This window comes from Vipera ursinii (genome assembly GCF_947247035.1).
Source record: "Vipera ursinii genome assembly, chromosome: 1".
NCBI lineage: Eukaryota > Metazoa > Chordata > Lepidosauria > Squamata > Viperidae > Vipera > Vipera ursinii.
In genome coordinates, this window is record NC_139512.1 from 71,267,307 (window position 1) to 71,292,225 (window position 24,919).

Sequence of the window (24,919 nt, forward strand, 5' to 3'; positions counted from 1 at the left end):
AGTCGCCTAAGACCATGAGTCTTGGGAATTCAACCACCAACCCTGAGAGGACATCGAGTAGCTCGGGCAGGGCTGCTGCTGCACGATTAGGTGGTAGGTATGCTAGCAGCAGGCCCAACTGCGCTCCCGGGCCGTATCTCAGTAGGAGAGACTCACACCCGACCATCTGAGGGACGGTGATCTCTCGCGGGCTAAGGGATTCCCTGATGATAACTGCCACTCCCCCGCCCCTCCCGTGGGTCCGAGGCTGGTGCAGCACCTGGAAACCTGGCGGGCAGAGGTCAACTAGAGGGACACCACCCTCTTGGCCCAGCCAGGTTTCCGTGATGCAAGCCAGGTCCGCGTGCTCGCTCTCCACTAGGTCACGAACAAGATGTGCCTTGTTAGCTACGGACCTGGCATTCAGGTAGACCAGCCTCAGCATAGGAGGCTGCACACCTTCGCTCCCGGGTCCTCCGGGGAAGTACAGAGGGTCGGAGCGTCTCACCGCTTGTACAGAGCGGAGATGACACTCCCGGTGATGATGCGGCCCTCTGTTTGTGCACCTTCTGCCGTTCCCCACCATCCTGGGAATAGGATGTTCGTCAGTGCACCTTCGGATATTGTCGGCGACTGGTCCTCGTTTCTCACCAAGCCTGGCCTGCGTTATGGCACTCGGAAGGCCTGCCTTTCCCGAGCAGCCATACTCTTTTCCCGCCCCCCTCCCTAACCCAACAAAAAACTTAACAAGAAACTTAACCAGGGGCCTCTTGTTGGTCTTGTAATGGAGGCCCCTGACCCTGCCTGGCCATCTCTCAGAGGCCCAAAGGTCGGGCCCGTCATCGAGGTTTGATGTAATGAAGGCAGGACGAACCCAGGAGAGGGGGGAACTCCTGAGGGCGAGAAGGTCTATGCAAGAATATTGAAGATGCATAGGGAGCATCGGGTAGCATTGGGAAGGCGGTCCCCTGGGTGGAGCATTAGAAGGAGGGTCTAGTCGGGTAGGTGGGTATCTGGACCGTCACCCAGCCACTGCCACTTGGCTGGGTGAACCGCAGAAGCAGGCCACTCCCCCATCCTCTCACGATGGGTTGTGATTCTGCTTCTGGGGGTGGTCCAGGACCCACTCTGGGTGAAGCATACCCCATAGAGCTCTCACCTCTATGGGGCTGCAGGTGTAGGACAGGCCACTCTGCCACCGTGGCTTGCACCCAGGCCCATCATGTCCTGTGGGGCGAGGGAGGGCAGGGGGGGGGGTTCGGAGCTGGAAGAGGCCAGATGTTGATGGCCTCGGTTGTCTGGTCGCCGTCATCTCCAACAATCAGCTGCATCCTGGCGTCTTTAGGGGTGTTGATCGGCACGGAGATTGTTTCGGCACCCAGGGTGCGGGCCGTGGACGCCCCGCCGCATCTAGTGGTGCTGCCGTCGAGGTGGTTTCGGTGAGATTGGGTGACCGGGGCCTGGAGAAGTTTAGCGCCGCTGTCAAAGGCCCCTCGGTGGTGGTCGATCGGGTCCGTACAGCCGGCCTGCGGCATCTCCTTGTTCCCAGGGAGAAGCCGCCGTTGATCAGGAGCAGGCCAGGAGGTCGAAGCAGGGCAACGACTCCAGTCCCGGTTGCTGCGGCTGTCTCTTCCGCCACCTAGCTGCTCCATTTGATCCGTGGGGTCTTTCCTGAACATCCCTGACGTCGCTGTTGTCCAGGGAGGCATAATAGGGAGCCGAGGATGGAGGCACCGGCCCCACTCTGGATGGCTGCAGCAGTTGCAGCGGCTCGGGGGCGGGTTAGAGGCGCCCCATCGCCACTGCCCCCGCCGGTGTTCGGGCCCGTGGGGAGATGAAAGGCTAGGGCCCCACGGGGTACTCGCCGTCGCCGCTGCCGACGATGCCGCCGCCTCCGCTACCCAGGTGGTCTGCAGCGCCTCCGTTGGTCGCTTGGGGAAGCCGCCGGAGTCGAACAGGTACGGGGGTTGGGGCAGGGCAGAGATGTTGCCGCAGTCGCCTGGAAGCCGGTCAGGGGGCCGGGGCAGAGCAGAGCCTCCGGCCCCTCCTGGATGCCCGCCAAGGGCCAGGGGGCGGGCCTGGGGAAGCCCTGCCGCCACTGCCATCGTGGCTGCCGGCTCCCCGAATAGGCGACCGAGCTGGGGCTTGGGAGTCGTTGCCTCCGCCGCTGAAGGCGCCTCCGCCGCACAGCTGGTCCGCAGAGACGCCGCTGCCGCCCGGGAGCCGGTCAGGAGCCGATCAGGGGGCCGGGGCAGAGCAGAGCCTCCGGCCCCTCCTGGATGTCTGAAGGCGCCTCCGCCGCACCGCTGATCTGCGGAGACGCCGATTGCCGCCCGGGAGCCGGTCAGGAGTCGATCAGGGGGCCGGGGCAGAGCAGAGCCTCCGGCCCCTCCTGGATGCCTGAAGGCGCCTCCGCCGCACAGCTGGCCCACGGAGACGCCGCTGCCGCCCGGGAGCCGGTCAGGAGCCGATCAGGGGGCCGGGGCAGAGCAGAGCCTCCGGCCCCTTCTGGATGCCTGAAGGTGCCTCCGCCGCACAGCTGATCTGCGGAGACGCCGTTGCCGCCCGGGAGCCAGTCAGGAGTCGATCAGGGGGCCGGGGCAGAGCAGAGCCTCCGGCCCCTTCTGGATGCCTGAAGGTGCCTCCGCCGCACAGCTGATCTGCGGAGACGCCGTTGCCGCCCGGGAGCCGGTCAGGAGTCGATCAGGGGGCCGGGGCAGAGCAGAGCCTCCGGCCCCTCCTGGATGCCTGAAGGCGCCTCCGCCGCACAGCTGATCTGCGGAGACGCCGTTGCCGCCCGGGAGCCAGTCAGGAGTCGATCAGGGGGCCGGGCAGAGCAGAGCCTCCGGTCTCTCCTGGATGCCTGAGGGCGCCTCCGCCGCACAGCTGATCCGCGGAGACGCCGCCCCTGCCCGGCAGCATGAACATTGGTAGAGGCAGGGCAGAGGCGCTGGCCCCCGCTTATAACGGTTGCCAACGGCCCAGGTGACGAGGCGGAGGTGTCCCGGCACCCCAGCAGCTGTTTCGGGAGGCAGCAGGTGGCACCATTGCCCAGCTCATCTGCCCGAATTTTTGGCCCCACCCCAGGGGTCCGCTGACATCCCTGGGGGGCTCCTGGGGGGACGCCTTACCGTTGGGGGCTACGGAGCTCTCCCCAGCGCGTCCGCCATCTTTGGAGCAGGAAAAAAAAATGCTAAAGAGGTTACCTTTTAAATAATTCTGGACGTTTTTTACCAATATCAATAAAAATATTTATTTATTTATTTATTTGATTTATTTGATTTATATACCGCCCTTCTCCTGAAGGACTCAGGGCGGTGTACAGGGGAGGACTACTTCAAATTATCCTGTCCTTCTAGTTCTGATGGTTAAGCAGTTATTTCCCCTTACAGTAGGAAGGATCCAAATTAGTTGGAAATGCCTCTCTGTCAATATGTTTCCAACATTTATGACATCACTCTAGTAAAAACAGGTAAAAATCCAGGGGGAGGAATCAGCTACCCCTGGCAAGGGCATATCAAGACACTCCTTCCAACCAGATTGCTACCCTGAGTTAAGTGACAATTTAAGAAGGGAGCAGAAGTCTCAAAATATGCCTCACTTATATAGATTTCTATATATAACCACCTGCATATTAGAAGCACCTTATATTTTTCCCCATTCAGTACATTGTTCAGAGCATCGGGTACACTTTCCTATGTGCAAGATGTAAAATATTAGAAATATCTTCACCCAAAAAAAGGAGTCCAAGGGTAAATGTGCATGTGGAATCCTGTTAGCCAGGGATAGTGGATTTGAAGTTCAAAGATGATCATATGAAGAGAGAATATAATTGTCCAAAACTAGTAGAATCTACAGGCAATTTCACACTAATATATTTAATATCTAATTCATTTGCCTGAGACGTGAATGCATATATGGCTTACAATATTCTAAGCCGGTGGTTCTCAACCTGTGATCTGCAGACTCCTGGGGGGGCGGTGATGTCATCACAAGGGGGCCTGAAAGGCTTGAAGAAACATAGTTTAAATTTTGAGTTAAGTCTTGGAGCTCTGTGGCCATAAACGGCATTTAAAGGAGGTCCATGGTGAAGAAAAGGCTGACAACCACTGTTCTAAGCTATTCAGGTGTCCTTCACCTCTCAAACTTAACTTTTCCAGAAAATGACAAATTCTACCAGTTAGAAGACCGTGGAATCCTTTTCACAAATAAGATTAAGAATGGCATCTCAATTCCCAATGTTTGTTATGACCATCATAATGCTCTGATCTTACATCGTTAATTTGATCTGAAAATGACAGTCATTTCTGTGGCACATTAGCTTGCAGCCCCTCAAAAAAAAAGCCTCATATTCTGCCAATCCTTATTTTAATCTTTTACTCTCTATTAACATACCCAGCCTCCTCTCCAGGCCCTTTTATTGGCCAAAGATGTCTGAATAATTCTTTTTAGGTAAAGATATATTTCCAGTTTGTGTATGTAGCTTAAACAGCATCAAACTGAGCTATGAAAAAACCACGTCCAATATATCTATCCCAGATGTGCCTTTTTTAATTCCTTACCTTTACATCTGCCTCGATGTGCCACATTCAGACTGGAATCCTTGCACTTTGCTCTCTGATAATCACACATTGATTCATAGGTCCTGCCATCGGAAGCGCAGAGAGGCTTGACAGCAGATCTGGAGCACTGAAGGTTACACTGAGGATCTTGGTCGTGGTCACTTATTAAAAACTAAAGACAGCAGAAAAGGCGGGGGGGAATGTTAATTTTTTAAAAAAAAATCTACAGATTATGATAGAACTGTGCAATATTTTGGATTTGATTTCAAAATAATTATTTAGTATGTATGAGGGAATAATGACCTGTTTAAAATGCTGTACTGCAGGAGTCTTCAAACTTGGCCCTTTTATGACTTGTGGACTTCAACTCCCAGAATTCCTCAACCAGTGTGCCTGGCTGAGGAATTCTGAGAGTTGAAGTCCACAAGTCATAAGAGGGCTAAGTTTGAAGACCCCTGCTTTACTGTTTTGTACATTTCTGCATGGTTCTTCAGTTCTGAATATAACTGAAAAAATGAAATTGCAATAAGAGATGTGGCTCTTAGTATTTCAAATCTTGAATTATATCACTAATAGATGCCTTCTGATATCAAATTCTGAACATTTTTAATTTATTGTGAATTTCTCCTTCCTGGTGCTTTTAGATGATATGTAAAGGTAGTCTTCAGGTTACAGCTGCCAAGTGAGACTGCCTGGATTGCTGTTGCTAAGCAGTGTTGTTACCTCACTAAAAAAAATCCCTCTTCTTTTATTAAATAAAAAATTTGCAGTTCTGCAACAACCTGCTGACATATTTCAGTATTGGACAATCATAACAAGAAAGGAGAAAGGAGTGATACAACCAAACAATGGAAGAAACTGTCAAATGGCAAAACTGAACAGATGAGGTTCATATTTTAATGTTAAAATTTCAAACATGATAACTTTAATCCTTTCTGTATGTTATGAGACAAGGAGAAGTATTCTTAAAAAAAAACTTAGACTGCCTGTAGCCAGCCTAAGTTTAAGAATAGCCTTTGTTGTTGTTAGCTGCGAACTCGTGTCCGACCCATCGCGACCCCATGGACAACGTTCCTCCAGGCCTTCCTGTCCTCTACCATCTTCTGGAGTCCATTTAAGTTTACGCCTACTGCTTCAGTGACTCCATCCGGCCACCTCATTCTCTGTCGTCCCCTTCTTCTCTTGCCCTCAATCTTTCCCAGCATTAGGCTCTTCTCCAACAAGTCCTTCCTTCTCATTAGGTGGCCAAAGTATTTATTTTATTTTAATTTTATTTTAATTCCATTGATATCCCGCCCTTCTCCAAAGACTCAGGGCGGCTTACAAGCTTAGCAGTAGCCTTCATTGAGTTTTAGCTTTAGGATCTGGCCTTCTAAACAGCAGTCAGGGTTGATCTCTTCTAGGACTGACCGGTTTGATCGCCTTGCAGTCCAAGGGACTCGCAGGAGTCTTCTCCAGCACCATCGTTCAAAGGCTTCAATTCTTTGGCCCTCAGCCTTTCTTATGGTCCAGCTTTCACTGCCATACATTGCAACTGGGAAGACCATAGCCTTGACTATATGCACTTTTGTTGACAGGGTGATGTCTCTGCTTTTTAGTGTGCTGTCTAGATTTGCCATGGCTTTCCTCCCCAGGAGCAAGCATCTTTTAATTTCTTGGCTACAGTCCCTATCTGCAGTGATCTTGGAGCCTAGGAAATAAAATTTGTCACTACCTCCATTTCTTCCCCATCTATTTGCCAGGAATTGAGAGGGCCGGATGCCATGATCTTGGAAGAATAGCCTTTATAGGAGTCCAAAACCTGCAAATTTCATGGATGCTCCAATTTAGTATATGGGGTATAAATTGGGATGTAAGAAGCCTATAAGAATTAGTTTTTCAAACCATAGAAGCCTTAGCAAAGAGATGTTTTGACACCAGAAAAATAACATGCTTGCCAGTGCCTTCACATGTGGTTACTGTAACTGAATATGTCTTGCTGGAATAATAACCCTAATACCAGATTTTACAATTGTTCACTTTCTATTCAAAGTACCCCTGTCCTTGGGTGGCAATTAGAGGAAAGGAACTCTTTGGGAAACCTTCCAAGATAACAGTTGCCCTTAAACCCCTTCCTTTTCAACGTGCATTTACACAGGTGCATGTTTATGGCCACTTTCCAGACTAATTCCAGCCTCCTTTGACCTGGGAAGAGAGCAAATGCAAGATAAGAGAGGTCAGCCTAAAGTTAAATATGCTTTCCCCCCCAGTCCATCTGCTCCATCTTTCCACACCTCAGCACTATTGCTGACAACAACAACAAACACTGATTAAAGAACTTCAAATGTCTCTGAGAAAAGGGCAGATTGCTTGCAGCTGTTCAACAGCTGGAACCACTTTTAGAATTTGACTCAGGAAGGATAGGTCCCCATAAAGAAGAGATGTTTAGCCGTTCGTACCCACGTACATCATAACATACAACTAAGGGGCATATGTGAGCTTTTGTGAAATTATAATCAAGTGTCCCAAAGTATCTGTACTACAGCAGAAATAAGTAGGGATCAATCCCTACCATTCAAGAAGGAAAGAGGACGTGATGGATTAAAACAAAACAAAGGAACCGTGTTCGGGGAAAGAAAACAGAATATGTTAGTACTTCTCTGCAGTATTTAAAAACAGAAAATTTAGCTTTTAACAGCTGACAGATACTAAAAATTTGCAACAAGCCTTTCCTGCTGCTTGATTCACTGAAGCACTTGCACATCAACACTATCTTGTTTTATCGCCACAATCTCCTTTTCAACTGTATCTTACTGCTTCACTATTGTAAATCTGTAGGAATGGGTGTGTTGTTTGGCTATTCCTTAATAATAGGAAATATGTTCCTCTAGGTCAGTGTTTTTCAACCTTGTGAGATGTGTAGATTTCAACTCCCAGCATTCCCCAGCCACAGAACTGGCCTGATATACCGTAGCTGCCAATACTAAATCTTTTCCTAATTTGGAGCTCTTCTGTTTTATTTTAGTAAAAGGATTAATAGAAAGGAAACATTGGGTGAATACAGATCGATCAATCAAGGGTTTGCTGTACTGTTTAGAAACAAATATATAACTATTCAATTTAAAAAGTCCTCTGAAGCTTGCATTTCTTTATGTTGAGTAAAACGTATCACTTATTGAGAAAACAATATTGCAAACTGCTGTATATACTTTTTAGTTTTAGAGAAGTCTCCACCAGGTGACCTTTTAGAAAAGAGTCAGGATAGGAGCCATATTTGCTTGGGTAAAAGGAATCTATCACTCCAATAAATTTAACAAAAGCAAATACCTTCAACTTAAGATACCCTCAAGTAAGATAATTGTTCATTTGCTTTGTTAAAGTTTTTGGAATGATAGGTTCCATTGAGCCATAACAAGCCTCAAGATAAATTAAATTAGCCTTGTATGTAATAAACACATGCCAGATACCTCTCTTCCATATGGCTTCCAATGCAAATCTCTTGGCAACATGATGTACAAATATTAAAACAGGCCAGGTATTCTCTGGATGAACGTGAAATTATCCTAGACAAAGAACTTTCTATTTGCTTTCCACACATTCAGTAGCTCTCTCAACTACATAGGGGTGTAATATGAAAACTTAGATCAGCCTTTCCAAGCTGGTGGCATACAATGGCACTGGGTGTAACTTCCACTATTCCTAGTTTTTGTGAACACTCACCAAGAATGCTGGATGTTAGAATCCTAGCAAATACGGATGCCAGGCTGGGCAAGGCTAGCTCACATGTGGGGTTAAAAAGTACAATCCTGTACCCGCAAATGCTATGTTGTCTATTGCTTCCCCCAAATGGCCATAAATTAAATTACAGTCAAAAAAAAATTTCTAAAAAAATATCTTGGTCAAAATCTTGATAGATTTCTCCTGAGATTTTCAGTAGTTTAGGAATGGAAGCAAGTCATCCTATGATTGCATGCTGTGTTTGAAGATGCCTGTGATCTATTATTAAATGGAGTTTGGATACAAATGTATGTGAAAACCACTGGGGTTTTTATACTGATTTTGAAAGATATTGCAATATCAAATATTTATATTTGAGAAGTTTCCTCTCTATCTTCATGTTTAGGCCTACTTCTAGACAATTATTTTAATGAGTTCTTCATGTTTTTGCTGTTGCAGAGTTTACCAGCAACTGTATCATCCTAGTCATACAGTAATTGTTGCTAAATCAGAGACCAGGTTTAGTGTAGCAATACAAGCATCACAAGATAAACAATAGTGCAGCATCAACCCCTACATTATTTTGGAATATCTCTTTGGTAAAGTATTTACCCCCAGTTACAGTCCTGTTCTAATACTTCTGTTGCTGTTTAATAACCACATCTTCACATTTTAATAAGTAATTTCCATTTGTGCCAATAACATTTAGTACATTTTTAAGCACTGCATAATTATAATCTCTAGAACTGCAATTGCTTAATGTTAATTGCTTAATATTAAACACATTTTTATGAGCTGCATATGAATATTCAGATTTACAACAATGATTGATTCTAGATCTAAACACTGTTTGGTGTAACATGGACCATGATTGGAATAAGTATTTTGACCAACAGATAATTTCCCATACATTATACCAAATTAACTCTGTATAATATTATGCAAACACAAATATACAGATAATACTGTTTCCCTGCTTGATACTATAGCATCATCTAAATACAATTTCTCAAGCTTTTTTGGTGTTAAAAGAAAAAAAATGAGATACTCTCTAGGCCAGGGGTCCCCAATCCCCGGGCAGTGGACCAGTACCGGGCCGCGGCATGCCAGCAACCGATCTGCACAAACATGGAAAGCCCCATCCACAGGATGCAGGCAGCACACAAAACCATGCCCCTTCCGGTCCATGGAAAAACCTCTCTCCATGTAACGGGTCCCTGGTGCCCAAAAGTTTGGGGACTTCTGCTCTAGGCAGAAGTATAGAAGAAGAAAAAGAAGTCACACACCCATCATACCATGCCAACTAAACAGAACAGCATATAAAACAAGAGACAATATCCAAAATTATAAGAGCAAGAATGGCTCCACAGAGAAGAACTCTTCCCCCCCCCAAAAAAAAACCCTTTTCCTCTAACTACTTGACCACAACCTTACAAGGAAGTGTTATACAACAGGGCTGTGTGCAAAGCTTCAAAGGAGCATTTCACAAAGGATTCTGGCCAAGTATAAAAGCAGAAGCAGCCTATTTCTCTACACATACAGGAACACCTACAGATATATCCAAAGAAGCAAAGCAGCTGTGCATGTACATACACAAAGGCTAATAGCCAGAGGAAGTCTTCATAACAGCTGTGGTGAGTCTTCCAGAAGTCACGGCTTTAACCCTTTGAAGGGTGCTTTGTTCACCTTAGGAGCCTTGATAAAGCACACTTTTGGAATGCTTTGTATATTACCATTAAAGGTAAAGGTAAATGTTCCCCCGCACATGTGTGCTAGTCGTTTCCAACTCTAAGGGCCAGTGCTCATCTCCGTTTCAAAGCCGAAGAGCCAGCGCTTGTCCGAGGACGTCTCCGTGGTCATGACTAGATGCCAAAGGCGCACGGAACACTGTTACCTTCCCACCATAGTGGTCCCTATTTTTCTACTTGCATTTTTACGTGCTTTCGAACTGCTAGGTTGGCAGAAGCTGGGATGAGTAACAGGCGCTCACTCTGTTACGCAGCACTCGGGATTCGACCCGCCAAACTGCTGATCAACAAGCTCAGCGTCCTAGGATATTATTGTCTGAATGAGAATCATTTTTGTAGACCTGCATTTTTAAAATCTCACTCACCCTGTTCTAGAAGCACCAGCAAAACCCACAATTTACAGAGTCCTCCAGCCCCCTCAGAGCCCTTTCAGAACCCAGATCAACCAGTGATTTTTCTCGCTGGTAAGGAACTGGTTTGAATTTGACCATGTGCATGAAAAATGTAAAAATTTCCTGCAGATATAAGCTGGCCTGGCTCTGATCTCTTTTCACCAGGGGGAAAAAATGAAGAAGCTAATCTGAAAAGTAGACCAGAAGACTTGGCCCAGTCCCAGAGAGACAGTATTTTCTATGAGTAATCTGGGCCATTCCAGAGTAAATCTGAAAATGTCAAGCAAACAATCACGGACAATTACAGAAAAGTTTCTGAAACAAAATGCCTCAAAGAAAAACAGATACTCTGCTGTTCAGCAAGACTTGCCCTCCATTAGCAGGAAGAAAGCTCGGTTTCAAAATTTCTTGAAGAAAGCTGTAGATGTTTTGTTTCATATCAGATTGGTATATTATTAGCAGTAAGTTTTCAAGATGGCTTTTTTTTCTTTTTGTCAAGACCACATAGCAAGACAGAAAGGCAGGAAAGGAGGTCAGGAGCAGGCCAGCTAAAATCCGGCACATTTTAGTCAATATGCTATATACTATTCTATTTCACACTATTTTATGCAGACTGAGATCTCTAATCTAAAGGCTGCCTTCTAAACCAACATTCTTCTGTCCAAATCAATCAATCAATCAAATTTTATTATGATCACAGACCAGCAAATAAAAGCATTAAAACAACAATAATAGTACAAACTAAAAGAGAGTAATACATTGTAATTGGTGATGGATTAACAGTGAGCAGTTAGTTTGCATAGTTTTATATATAGCAGATTTTGGCCACATTCAGAGAAACTACTTAATACTCATCTGATAACAGCACTTACAAATAAAAAAGATCAGTATTTCTCAGATATTTTATTAAGTAAAGTGTTATAAATTGAGTCCGTGAGCCTTATAGAACAGGGGTCCCCAACCCCCGGTCCATGGACCAGTACCGAACCACGACATGCCAGCATCCGGTCACACAAACAAGCAATGCCACATCCGTGGGATGCAGGCAGCACCCAAAACCATGCACTCTCAGGTCCACGGAAAAACCTTCTCTCCATGGAACAGTCTCTGGTGCTCAAAAAGTTGGGGACCTCTGTTATAGAAGATGCAATATAGTAGGACGTGCACTATAGTTTCAATGGTCCCTTGTCCACAGGGGCAAAGTCTCAGTTCATATACAGGTAGTATTTATTTATTTTTTGTATCAGCCCTCCAAAGCTGCTGTGGGAAAAGCATTGCAGCACACTAAGGTTAATGCCCTTTGAATTTTTTGGTATGTACTTCTGTGCATATCCCACGAAGAGACATATTAATGTACATGTAGTACGTTAACAAGGGACGCGGTGGCTCAGTGGGTTAGGACGCTGAGCTTGTCAATCAGAAGGTCGGCAGTTTGGCGGGTCGAATCCCGAGTGCCGCGTAGCAGAGTGAGCGCCTGTTGCTCGTCCCAGCTTCTGCCAACCTAGCAGTTCGAAAGCACGTAAAAATGCAAGTAGAAAAATAGGGACCACTGCGGTGGAAAGGTAACAGCGTTCCGTGCGCCTTTGGCGTCTAGTCATGCCGGCCACATGACCACGGAGACGTCCTCGGACAAGCGCTGGCTCTTCAGCTTTGAAACGGAGATGAGCCCCTAGAGTTGGAAATGACTAGCACACATGTGCGGGGGAACCTTTACCTTTACCTTTAGTACATTAACACACACAGGATATATGAGGTTTAGTAAGAGTTAGATTTCAATTTGTTTCTAAAGAAATTTAACTAATCTTTAGAGACCATGAAACTAGATCTAGTTTCTAATTTCTTTTAATTACTATTCCGCATATTTTCTGCATATACCACAAAAGTGCTTACATTGTGTAAAGAGTATGCATGTACATATAGCTTTAATAATACTTTTCCAGCTTATGAAGGAAAATGAATAAAATAAACTTACTTACACATGGGTAAATTATATTTGCAGCAATTCTTCTCTATGTGCTCTGTCACTTAAGAACACAGGCAGAGGCTACTCATGGTCAATGTAATGTAATGTCTCATTCGTTCATTTAAAACTTTTAGATAACTACCCATCTTATCTCCCAAATAGCTATGTATATCATTTAGATAACTTCCCTTATACCTCAGGGAAAAGAGGCTCCCAGTCAAGAATTTAAACAATATCAATAATAAAACATAAAAACCATATTTAAACTATTAAAACGAGAATAAACAAGAACATCATTATCACATCTCTTCGCATAATCAATACCAGATTAATGAATTGCTTCTTTTCCAGTATCCACATCTTCTCTTTCTTTTATACTGCAAAACTGTCTCTTTTAAAAAAAAATGTTTGCACATTTCCAGTTCTTAGTTTGCAGCTGGTGGCGCTCCTGTTCTGTTCCCTCATGGCTTGAGGGGAACTGTTAATGTTGACCCACAGGAACCACAGCTGTGATGTAGTACAGCCTCTGAAAATCTCTTCCTGAGGATGTTTGTTTGGTTCTATCTTTTCAACACCGGGTGAAGACATTTTTATTAGTTCTAACTTTTACTGTGATTAATGGTTTTAGCTGGGAGGGAAGGAGTTTTCCCACTTTTTGCTGTGACTATGAACATTTCTGTTCATTCACCAACTTTCAAACTTTCAGAAAGATTTTGACACCACCCCTTGAGGAGCCTCACTGTTGTCATCCTTGCAACATTCAGTACTCCCCATGAGTCAATCACTGCTCCCTATACCTGATCAATGAGCAAGCACAAAACCTGGTTTCCAGCTAGCTTCTCATCTACCTCCTTTTAATGAGGCATTTCTGGCAGCAAGGGGGGAGAGGACCTTGTCATTACACAAGGAAGAGGAACAAAGGTGCCACTAAAGAGCACCTTTTGCATTGGGGACACAAGATTCTACTCATCGGTTGGAAAATGGCTGTCTCTCAGTTCCAACGTTAAAGTTAAATGTTAATGTTAAAGCTACACAACTGGATTTGGTCTAATACTGGGGCAAGACTGGAAGTCAACTGGATCAGTTTTTCAGAAGCCCCAAAACATCACAGAGACACAACAGTTCAGAATCAATGCCAACGTAGCAAAATATGCCTTGTGGATAGGGCCCAATGTGAATAGCATTGTCAATTTTTGAAGTGTCTCTTTTTTCTTCTAATACTTATAATCTCCATAAGACTTTGAGGCTTGTAGCAGTGAATTGTTTCAGAATATTCAATAATATTTTGTCTTGTTAACAGTTATTTTTTTGAGTTGAAGCCTATATTTTTGGGATCAAAGTCCTAAAATTCAGAAAGCTGCCCAGTTTGGAAGACAAAGGGATTTACTTGAATTCAGGGACCAGGAGATGGAGACCTAAATGTAACAATGCATAAGATCTATTTCAAGTTAGAGTAGGATTTAAGGAGGCCATATGTCTTCTGCCACTTGAGGAAATATTTTTGAAAGGCTGCATAGTTTGCTCACTGAGCTATACCCACACTAATCACTGCCTATTTAAACTCACAGAAAGGTAACAGTGCAGCACATGTTTTACATTTTGCATGGGAGACCACCAACAGAATATTTATTGTTTTGTAGAGGAGACAAAAATTGGATCTGACTGCTTGTGGTCACTGCAGCTGAATACTTTCTGGAGAAAAGAATAATAAAAACTATGTCTTATAACAATCCTAAGCTCAAAGAACAGGGATGTGATGCAATATCAAGTAATCCAGTTTCTCATTTGGAAACTTATAATTTAAAAACAGAGGCAAATAGTTACAAGGATGGGGGGGCCGCGGGGATAACTACAAGAAGACAGGCACAATTCAAAAATGTTTATTCTCTCATCAGACAGCACACAGATTTCTCAACCATCCCCAACTTAATATACACATTCTCAATACTTTCCTCTCACAAGAGAATTCTATGCTAATACAGTCTACCAGACATACTGCATTTTGATGTCCTAAACAAAGTAAATTGCTTCCTAACTTCATAATTCTATGAACCCTGTTGTCCCTTCCTCTCAATGTTTTTGTGGCATCATTCATTTAACCTGGGTTTCAAAGGTCAGTCTACCTGTAACCCCTCATGTTTCTTTCCAAAAAGTAGCCAGCTGCAGGACAATATTAAATATATTCTAGAAAGACCTTCTCTAGTCATAAATGTTGCATAATATCAGCAACTGCCCCAAAGGAACAGTCACAATTATCTGCAATTTGCACTCATTTCATCACAGTGATTATTAACTGAAATCTGAGTGAAGAAGGAATAGAAAACTATCACCAGGTAGTTCCCAAAGAGGGTTTGTTAATGTTAGTTTCAAATATCATCAGCTTTTCAGATTAATGCAGAGCAAAATATTTCTGCAAAACCCCAATTTCCTTCTGCCTAGCTCAGGGGTAGGCAACCTCGGCTCTTTTATGACTCATGGACTTCAACTCCCAGAATTCCTGACTGACTCAGGAATTCTGGTAGTTGAAGTTCATGAGTCATAAAAGAGCCGAGGTTGCCTATCCCTGGCCTAGCTGAAATATGCCTTTCACCTATTCATTTGGGACTACACAATAATTGCCCATAGCAAGTGAAGCCTCACAGGAAAATACCTATGCTTGCGATATCATCTAATTTAATGGAAGCCAAATATTTAAGTGTTTCAAATTAAACTTCTGTTCACAAAGTTTAAAAGGAAATTGACTGTATAGACATGAGCAGCTGCTGGGTTTCCTTTAGATTTGTGTAATAAGTAACTTCAATACAGACTTTGTTAAAATCAGACCCAGAAATCTGTTGAATTAGAGATGGGTGTCAAACTCATTTGCATCACATGACGTATCGTGATGTTTTGCCTTTGCGGAGCTGAGATGGACGTGGCCTGCACATGATGCATCTGGCCCACGGGCCACCAGTTTGATACTCCTGAATTAAAGTAACTCAAAATTAAACGCAATCTTTAAAAGGAATCATCATTAACATCAACAAATCACACATGGCCTGTATAATTTCATAGAACTGAAAGTCAAATAATGGATTAAAAAGGAAATTGATCACATATTTTTTAATGAGGGAACAGTTTTACAAAAACAAATTTATTTGGAAGGTGTTATATCTGAAGCAGCATTTTTCCCAAACAACTGTGAATGAAAAGTTGAAAGCTTACAAATTCCCCTCTCCCTAGTCCTCAGCTAATTTCACAAGTTACCACAGCTTTTTGATGAAAATAAGATCATTCTAAAAAAGAGTTCCTGGGATTTATTTTCTAAACAAACAAAGACTGATTAAATGCACAACTGGGAGTTTAAAAGCCAAGTGATGTGTCCCTATATAATCAAGAGAGGGTTCAGAAACTCTGGTGATGTACCTTTAATTTATAATGTTAGGAAAAGGATCTCAAGACACAATCTTCCTTTCTTTTTTGCATAGGCAGTCTAAACTGGAACCAAGAACACCCTTTTACAATATTACAGAATTACATGGTTCCTTGTGAGAGAAAAGATGAGATAGTTTATAAAAGGCAAAAACAGAATATGGAGGCAAACTGGGTGAAGTACAGACTGCCTGGAGAGAGATACAGAAATGCTTGCAAACAGGAAAAATGTATTTGCTTTGAGTAACTCAGGAGACTGAGTTGACCACATTCAGTTTTCACAAATGTATTGTAAATCAGTTCCTGACTTCACATACATTTTCCTTTTATGCCATATTTCTAATCCTGTTAGACTTAATTCACATATCAAACTATTCCGTGATTTGTTTACTAAGCTATTTGTAATTTTAGTAAAAAGGACGAGCCCAGGCAAGGAATTCAAATAAAGAGGCCAAAAAATACTAAACGGGTAGAATTCTAAAATAGGTCAAGAAAATACCTAAATTTTTAAGACCATCTTATAAATAAGAAGCTTCATAATCTGTTGAGGCAAATTAATAAGCATGAGAATTCTCCATAGAGAACAATAATGTAAACATTACATCATTATAACACTGATGTTGAAGCCATCTTCTTCACATACACACACACACACACACACACACACACACACAAATCTTGCCTGAATGATTTATATGCTTTTCATTGGCTGTCCTTCAAGTATTCTTGTTTAGAGCTATGGTCCACAAAAAGGAAAAAGTATGTTTATTTTGTAAGCCAAGTCAAAAACATTCCTCTCAAGTGGGAATAAGAATCTAGTTAAGAAGTTTAACGTTAGGACAATCTCATTCAAATTTTAGGGCAATTCCAATGCCACTTTAAAAATATAGAGTTTATTTTCTGTTTCTCAAAGATGAGGGAATTGATACACTATGCATGCTAGCTCAAAGTCCACAGACCAGAATATATGGAAAAACTCACTTCAATATAGCTCATGTTTATATTGACAGAATATATGTGCTTTGCTTTTGTTTGATATGATACATAAATTCTTAAGTAGAATTACTGTTACTTACTATAGTCATGGGTGAGCCTCCACGTCACCATTTCATAGATATTTTGCTGACCATAGATATTTCTAAACATGCAGAATTGGTGGCAATACAGACAGCTTTGTTGAGAACAGGCATAATAAAGCATTTACCACACCAAGAGCTTATGCACATACCACCTGGGCTGGGAGTGAAAAATCAGGTTTCACACATGTGCATGTCCCAGAAATGATCCAAAGCTCTTATCTTTATAGCATAATGTATGATACACTTATGATATCCTTAATTTCAAATAGAATTTATGCTGGTTTCTTGGTCAAGTGCTACAGATTAGACTACATATTTTAGAGAGTGACATGAGAGGTCCAACCCATTTGCAAACCTACTTCTAGTGTCTAGGTTGATTACATGTGTATTTCTTACAAAAATGCAATGCAGTCAACTTGTTCCCGTGCTGTTTATTTGCTCAAAGCCTATGTCCATGGTGGCAAACCTATGGCACACGTGCCACAGGTGACATGCAGAGCCCTCTCTGTGGGCACACACGCCATTGCCCCAGTCCTAGTGGGCCTTCAGCTGGCTTTTATAAAACCTTTTTGCTTTCCGCCACCATGTGCAAAAAAACAAAAAGTTCAATCAATCAATTTCAACTTCTCGCAGGAAAAAAAAAAGATCTCGCAAAGTTGGAATTGATTGAACTTTTTAGTCCCACCCAGTCTGCTGTTACCACTGCAGCCACGCCCACCCAATGGGCCATGCCCAACCGGCACCCGATGATACACAAGTGGGTTTTGGGTTGCAGTTTGGGCACTTGCTCTCTAAAAGGTTCGCCATCACTGGCCTATGCTTTGAATTAGAAATAGCAGTCTTGCTCACAGACCTTTGAGAACACAAAGCAAAATTTATAAAAAAAAACTACAGAAGTAGTTAAAAATAAGTGAATTAGTATTTGTCCAACAACATGTATAGTCAAGAATCAAATAAATAAAAACTTTCCAGAAAGGCGACATTAGCCAACTTTAAGAAATTATATTAAATTTCCTAGCAGCCAGCTTCTGTGTAAGAAATATGCACACAAAATACCAACATATTTAAAAAACACTTCACTACAATGTGCTAGCAAAAGAATATGCTGTTTTGCCCTGTCAGGTTGGGAAGCTTAAATTGCTAAATGGTCCTGATTACATCCACCCAAGATTTTTTTCAAGTATTTGTGTGTGAGATTTCTGACCAACTACCAAAATAGGAAAATTGTCCTTTAAATCAAGCCAGTGTCTAGAAAACTGGCTCATCAATGTGACACTATTTTTAAAAAAAGATTTAGTGGTGATTCAGAGAATTACAGATAGACAGCTTAAAATTTGTCAAAATAGTAATCAATAAAAATAACCAAGTACTATGGTAGGGGGAAAAAACTGGCCAGAGAAAAATTGCCATAGATCCTGCAAAAATAAACCCTGGTTCACTATGTGTTAGAATTTCCTCAGAGTGTCAACAGGCCTGTGGACAAAAGAGGCCCTGTCACCATACTTGGATTTTCAAAAAACCTTTGACAAGTTCGTAACCAAAGGCCCTTAAATAAATGTAACTATCATGAGATAAGCAAACCTGCAATTCTATGGGATGCTAGGTAATTAAAAAAGGGAAAGCAATGAGGATAAATCAATTAGCAATTAGCTCCCACATGAAAGAAGGAAGAAATGAAGTCCATAACACTCTGTTCTAAAACTGATGGTTTTTAACTCGTTCATAAATGTTCTTAAATTATACAAGAAAGTAGTGGGCTGGCCAGTTGGGTAAAACCAGACTATAGACAAAATTACTGTGAAGAACTCCAAAAGTATTTCTGTAACTTGGATAAATAGTCAACCAAATGGAAAGCGGAGTTCAATTATTTGTATAAAATTCATGCTAAAGTGTTAACGCTCCGATTGTGACATACCAAATAGGTTGCCTCTGCTGGTACTGTTTGTTACTGAGGAGTCAGAATCTGAAACAGACATGAGAAGTCAGCAATTATCACAAATACTGAAGCCAGAAGAAGAATTCCAAACTGCAACAGGAAATGACCTGTCTCTAGTTATCATTTGTTTGCAGAGAGTAAAGCTCAGTCCTTTGTTATTCCAAACAGAACAAAGCAATTGTGTGCATTAAAGCTAGGACTTTCTAGCATTCTGGCCTTAATTAATCTTATATTAAATACAAACGTATAAGCAATTATTGCATACAGAAGTCTTAAATCTAAAGAACGCACTAAGATTCTCTTTTGTCAAGGGCTTTCAAAAAAAAATATCATTCTAATATTTGAATGAAAATGCAGATACTTTGTTATGCTTCCCTTGCAGTAGGAGTTAAAACTCCTATAAAGCTTGATTTATCACTTTAGAGGAGTTAGCATTTTTATTACTCTCTCTATCAGTAAAGTACCTTGTGTTCCTTGGTGAAAAAATATGGAAAGGACGAAAAAGAGATTTCCCAGAACCTACCTATCTAATGAGTGACCTACGATGCAGTAAAAGATTTTTATGTTATCACACCATCACTACATGGAACTGCTACGCTAGATACCTTTATACTTAGAAAAGATTTATGATATAAAAAGGTATAAAACACATCGATAGATACATCAAGAGACACAGTTCAAAACAACCACACATTCTGTTAAGCAGCAAACAGACAATTATCACATATAAAACATTTGTCAAAATGTAACCTTTTAATGTGTTTGAGCAACATGGTGGAACTAAGGTAACATACGACATACGACCGACAATCTTTGCTGGCCTGGCGAGTTTCTAGTTGTTTTGGAACTGTTGGTGAGACCGTTAAAAGTCGTTGGCGCTGTTTGAATTTGTTCTACCAGCAGCAAGATCTGACTGCTGGCCCAGTGATGGATTGTATTGCAAATCAGGGCTGTTTCCAGAGGAGGCAGAGGAGGAGAGGACCTGGAGCTTATGGAGCAAAGGAACTGGATGAGGCTGTCGGCAGGCCCAGAGGAAGAGAGAGAGGCTTTTGGAGGAGTTGGTGGCAGCGGCAGCGTGCTCCAGAGGCGAAAAAAAGCAAGGCCTCTTTAAGGAAAAGGTGGAAGAGTCAGGATCAGAAAAAGGAAAGAAGGCGAGGTTGTCAGAATACAAGCGAATTTGAGGGCTAATCCACATGGAGCCCCATTTCCATCTGTCCTGTGTGCCATCGTTCACTCCCTAGAGACTAAAATGGACAATGTGAAATTTGAGCGGGCCACAAACAAGGAGTATATATTGAAGGTTGTGACCCTTTGAGAGCTGTATGCAACGAAATTTCATTTTGATGTATGCCGATTGGTGTACATTCAAAGTGACAATAAAGTTATCATTATCATTATCTAGAAAGATTTATGGATTGCATTAAAACACTGACTTGTTCACAAAGGGGCAATAATTAAGCAAAAGATGAAACTATCATTGTCATGTGATCAAAATTCGGATGCTTGGCAACTGGCATGTATTTAATAGGGCTGTAGTGTCTCAGGGTCATGTGATCACTTTTGGTGACCTTCTGACAAGCAAAGTCAGTGGGGAAGCCAGATTTGCTTAACAATCATGTTATTAACTGCAGTGATTCACTTAACTGCAGCAAGAAAGGTTGTAAAATGGGGGAAACCCTTCACTTAACAACTGTCTTGCTTAGCAACAGAAATTTGGGGTCAATTGTGGTCATAAGTTGAGGACTACCTGTATATTAGAGAAAAGATTAGCAAAACATCTTTCAGTGATGGTTGCTATTGTGACCCTGGAGCCCTGCAAACTCTTGCTTGTTGTGCCCTCTCAGGAGTAAGGAACTTGTACACCCATTATTTCTAAGGTTTCCTGAGAGAAATGATTGATTCTGTGTTATTTATTGCCCTGCAGATATGTGCAAATGTAACTAAAGCAGTTGAAAAGTTTTCTATATCACTATTAAGATGAGGTGCCCTGTTCTGCCTTTGTAACTATCAACAGTGTTAATCCAATTTTGTTTATTTACACTTTGATCATGTGGTGGATCTTACTGCATTGCACTTCAATTGTATTTATTGATTGGCCAATGGCTGCAAGAAACTTGCTGCTATGAAGAATGTTTAGTCCTCCAGATGCTGCTGAACACAATCACCAGTCACAGCCAAATGGTCAAGAGTATATAAATTTCTCTTCAAGGAAGAACAATTGGTTATAAATCTATGACATTGTTTCAGAGAAATCTGAAACAAAAGCTACATCATTCCTACAACATCGGAGTACTCTCTTAAAAGGATAATTCCAAAACCAATGCATTCAGGCAAGACAATTCAGAACAAAGTGAAGAAAATTCCCAAACAATACTTATTTTAAAGCATCAAAGAATCAGACATGAATTGATAATATAATTACTCATCCATATGAAGCAATCTGATCACTCAGGATATATGTTTGTGGAGCTTACCGCCCTGAGTCCTTCGGGAGAAGGGCGGTATAGAAATATTAATAAATTAAATTAAATTAAATATAAGAAACCCCAACTCTCAGCCCCAAACTCCAGAAAGCAGAGGAAAAACAGGCTGTGCTCCTATTTGAATCAGATAATGTGGCCTGAGTATACTAGACTAGAGCATTCATGGCATACTCAAAATCAGTATGGAAGAAGTAACAGAATTATTTCCAGTGAAAAAAACTTTTCCAGTTGTTGCACTGCTTTTTGTGCCCATTTTCTATCTATAGTATTTGGATGGATCCAAAACATAATCAAGAGAACAAGGTTTTCCTGCACTGTAGTGTTTTTTTTCCCCACTGACTCTTCCTACATTCTAATCTCTTTAGAAATTATGCTCAAACTATCTTTAAAAGTTTCACTGTGCATGAGAAAAAAACAAACAGTAGCCTAACAGAAATCCACTGTCTGATATAGTAGATAAGCCAAATTAGGGCACAAAAGGGATGGGAAACTGTGGTGCTGGAGAAGACTCCTACGAGTCCCTTGGACTGCAAGGCGATCAAACCGGTCAGTCCTAGAGGAGATCAACCCTGACTGCTCTTTAGAAGGCCAGATCCTGAAGCTAAAACTCAAATACTTTGGCCACCTAATGAGGAGGAAGGACTCACTGGAGAAGAGCCTAATGCTGGGAAAGATTGAGGGCAAGAGAAGAAAGGGACGACAGAGAATGAGTGGCTGGATAGAGTCACTGAAGCAGTAGGCGTGAGCTTAAATGGACTCCAGAAGATGGTAGAGGACAGGAAGGCCTGGAGGAATGTTATCCATGGGGTTGCGATGGGTCGGACACGACTTCGCAGCTAACAACAACGACAAGGGGGATGGGAAAGACAAACAGATGAATTCAAGTGGGATTAATTATACCAGGTTTTCATTTTGCCCTGTTGATTTACATAAAGCTGAAGTTCCTTGCATTCTTCTCTCCAGAAACTGTTAAAATTATCAAAAAGTGAAATATCTGGGTTTTCTGTCTGGTGACTGTCTAATTCTGTACTATTCCTGTGTCACCATTCATTCTTATCATATCCATTCAAGACTTCAGCTTGATGAGAAAAAAACAGTTTGCACTGTTTTAATATGCAGCTGCTGCATAGTTTTTTAAAAAAAATCAGGATAATCAATTTGAAGAGGTTTATACAAGTATTTGGATTTTGGGTAAACTATCTGTGCTTATCTAATATATAAGAAAAAAAAGATTCCTGGCAACCTCAGTTGTGTTATCTGTCCTAAGAGACTCCCAGAATAGATCTTTTTTATTGGTAGCATCTGTCAGGACTCCAGATCATTTCTCCTCATATTAGAAATCCTTTTTTCCCTTTGTTTCTTTTTTCAAAACACTGAAGAGGGAACAATGGATTACTTGGGTGATGTCCTTTGATGATAGCACTAAGAATCCCCTAGCAGTTGAAGCTTCATGATTTTAATATGTTAACTAGAACAAAGGTGCACACAACCTTAAATCCCAAGGTTACATATTCCCAAAGCCATAGGCTCAGTGTTTAGTGCTCCTCCAAGCTTAAGCAGTAATAATAATAACTGACTTTAATGTTATGCAAATTACAATTTTACTTTAGTCCCACCTGTTACATTCTGTTTACCCTGCTTGGTTATTTAAGTCTGGCTTTATGTACCAACATCAACTCTCAGGCTGGAAAGAATTATGCACACCTGCATTAAGACAACCTCATCTTCTCTAATGAACCTGAGGCTCTATTATTACCCTAATTTGATTGGCTATATAGGAGGTATCAAGTTCCCTGATCCAGCCTGGATTTTCACTGTATTGGTTTAATCCAGTTCAAAAGGAAGCTTGAGTAGTTTCATACAGAAAGTGAGAAAAGTGGCTCGACACTCAAGTACTTGAGGTTCACTTTCTGTGCCCAGTTTTGACCCACCCACCGCAAACCTCTCAGTGGAATGTGCTTGTAATTCCCCATTCCCATGAGGTAAAGGTAGAATGGAAGGTCAGAGAGACCCTCTTCTCAGTAGGTGTACTTACATTTGTAATAGTCCTCCTTGGCTTCTCCCCCCCCCCCAATAATTCAATCTGACCCCATTCTACTTAGTTTTCAACAACTTACAGAAAACAATTTTTGGGAGAACCCTAGAAGAATATGTTGGTGCCATTAGACTGAACAATGCATGATATTTCTTTTAAGTTTTTATAATGGATCTTTTACTTTTTTTCTATGTATATTTTTTACTGTAGCAGAGTACAAATTCAGTAAATAAATATGTATTTTTAAAAGAATTTTCTCAAAGCCCCTCCCCCTTATATATATACACAGACACATCTGTACCTTTTTTTCAGCATCTAATGGGGCAGTAGAATCCGAAAATTACCTGATTCATCCTAAGGTTGGAGTCTGACATCTCATAATTCAAAATATTTTTTATTTTATTTAGATTTAGAACAGCAAAAAGTGCTGTTTTTTTTATTAAGTAGGGAGTCTATAGATACAACATACAACTTTTCATCAGCTTGTTCATTAATTAGTCATTTTTTTCCATACTCAAGACTTTTCATATCCATGGAAAACAATAAAAAGCAATGTTATAATTTTCGGGCCGTTTGGAATACTTTCACAATTTCTAGTTCAATTACAAGTATTAATGTTCCACAAATCCAGGTTCCCAAGCCTAAGCTATGGCAATTCTGCTAACTTTATCTGCTCCCTTGCCCTCTCTCCTTTATAAAACAAAAACCTGGAAGCAATTTCTTAAGAGGATGCAGTTTAGTGAAGCAGATACTGGCCTGACTTTATCACCACAAAAAAAGGTTACAATGAATTATTCAAATAATGTTTTGTTATGCAGATAAGAGCATAAAGCACTGCATCAGGAGAATACTGACAGCTTTATTGGCAGAACAGAACCTAATCAGTAAGATAAAGGGTATTCGACAAGATAAGCCCCTTTCACTTTCAATGTGCTAACAAACTAATGGGGGAAAAACAAAGCCACCATACTTTTCAAACAAATCACTTGGGAAGGAATAGAGACAAAATTTATGAGTTAAACATCATTAAATCCACAGTTTTACACTGAAGAGGAAACAAGTAAGAGTTTTAAAGGACATAGATCTTCTTCAACAAAGATGGAAGGAAAATATTGGCTGTGACCCAGCTGGGAAAAAGACATATTAAAGTACTAATTGAAAAGGCTTTGTTGAATCCATGTGGCAAGAAGAAAGTGACAAATGAGCAGCTGCCTTTCAATGACCTGAGAATTTTTTGAAATAGCTTTTCAACTTAACGGTTTTAACGTTTTATTGGTTTTAGTTGGGGCTAGGTATAGTTTAATTTCTTCTTAATATTTGTATCTTATTTGTATTTTATTGTTGTTAGCCGCCCTGAGTCCTTCGGGAGATAGGGCGGCATATAAGTCCCAATAAATAAATAAATAAATAAACTTAAAACTTAAAAAAAAGATATAGTGCAAGGAGCAATTAGAAAGGCTTGTAAAGTCAAATACATTAAAAGCTGTATTTGGTTTTAATTTGATAGACAAGCTTGTGCAGTCTATATAGGCCAACCTCCATGTGTTTTACTTCTCAGCTCAACTGTTCCTAATTCAGCCCTTCAGATACCACCATTTGGGGTCCAAGCTTAGATTCTATACATGCCCTCAAGTG

General features: G+C 41.7%; 2 protein-coding genes across 2 annotated transcripts in view; both read right to left on the reverse strand.

The window, feature by feature from the left end:
* SMOC1 (SPARC related modular calcium binding 1) overlaps positions 1–4,643 on the reverse strand; it is a 46,823-nt gene extending 42,180 nt beyond the window's left edge. Inside the window, exon 1 of the mRNA XM_083368967.1 lies at positions 4,542–4,643. Coding sequence (XP_083225093.1) covers positions 4,542–4,611 — 70 coding nt within the window. The 5' untranslated portion in view covers positions 4,612–4,643. The remainder of the gene's footprint in view (positions 1–4,541) is intronic.
* PLEKHD1 (pleckstrin homology and coiled-coil domain containing D1) overlaps positions 1–24,919 on the reverse strand; it is a 346,726-nt gene that overhangs the window by 119,688 nt on the left and 202,119 nt on the right. The window lies entirely within an intron of this gene.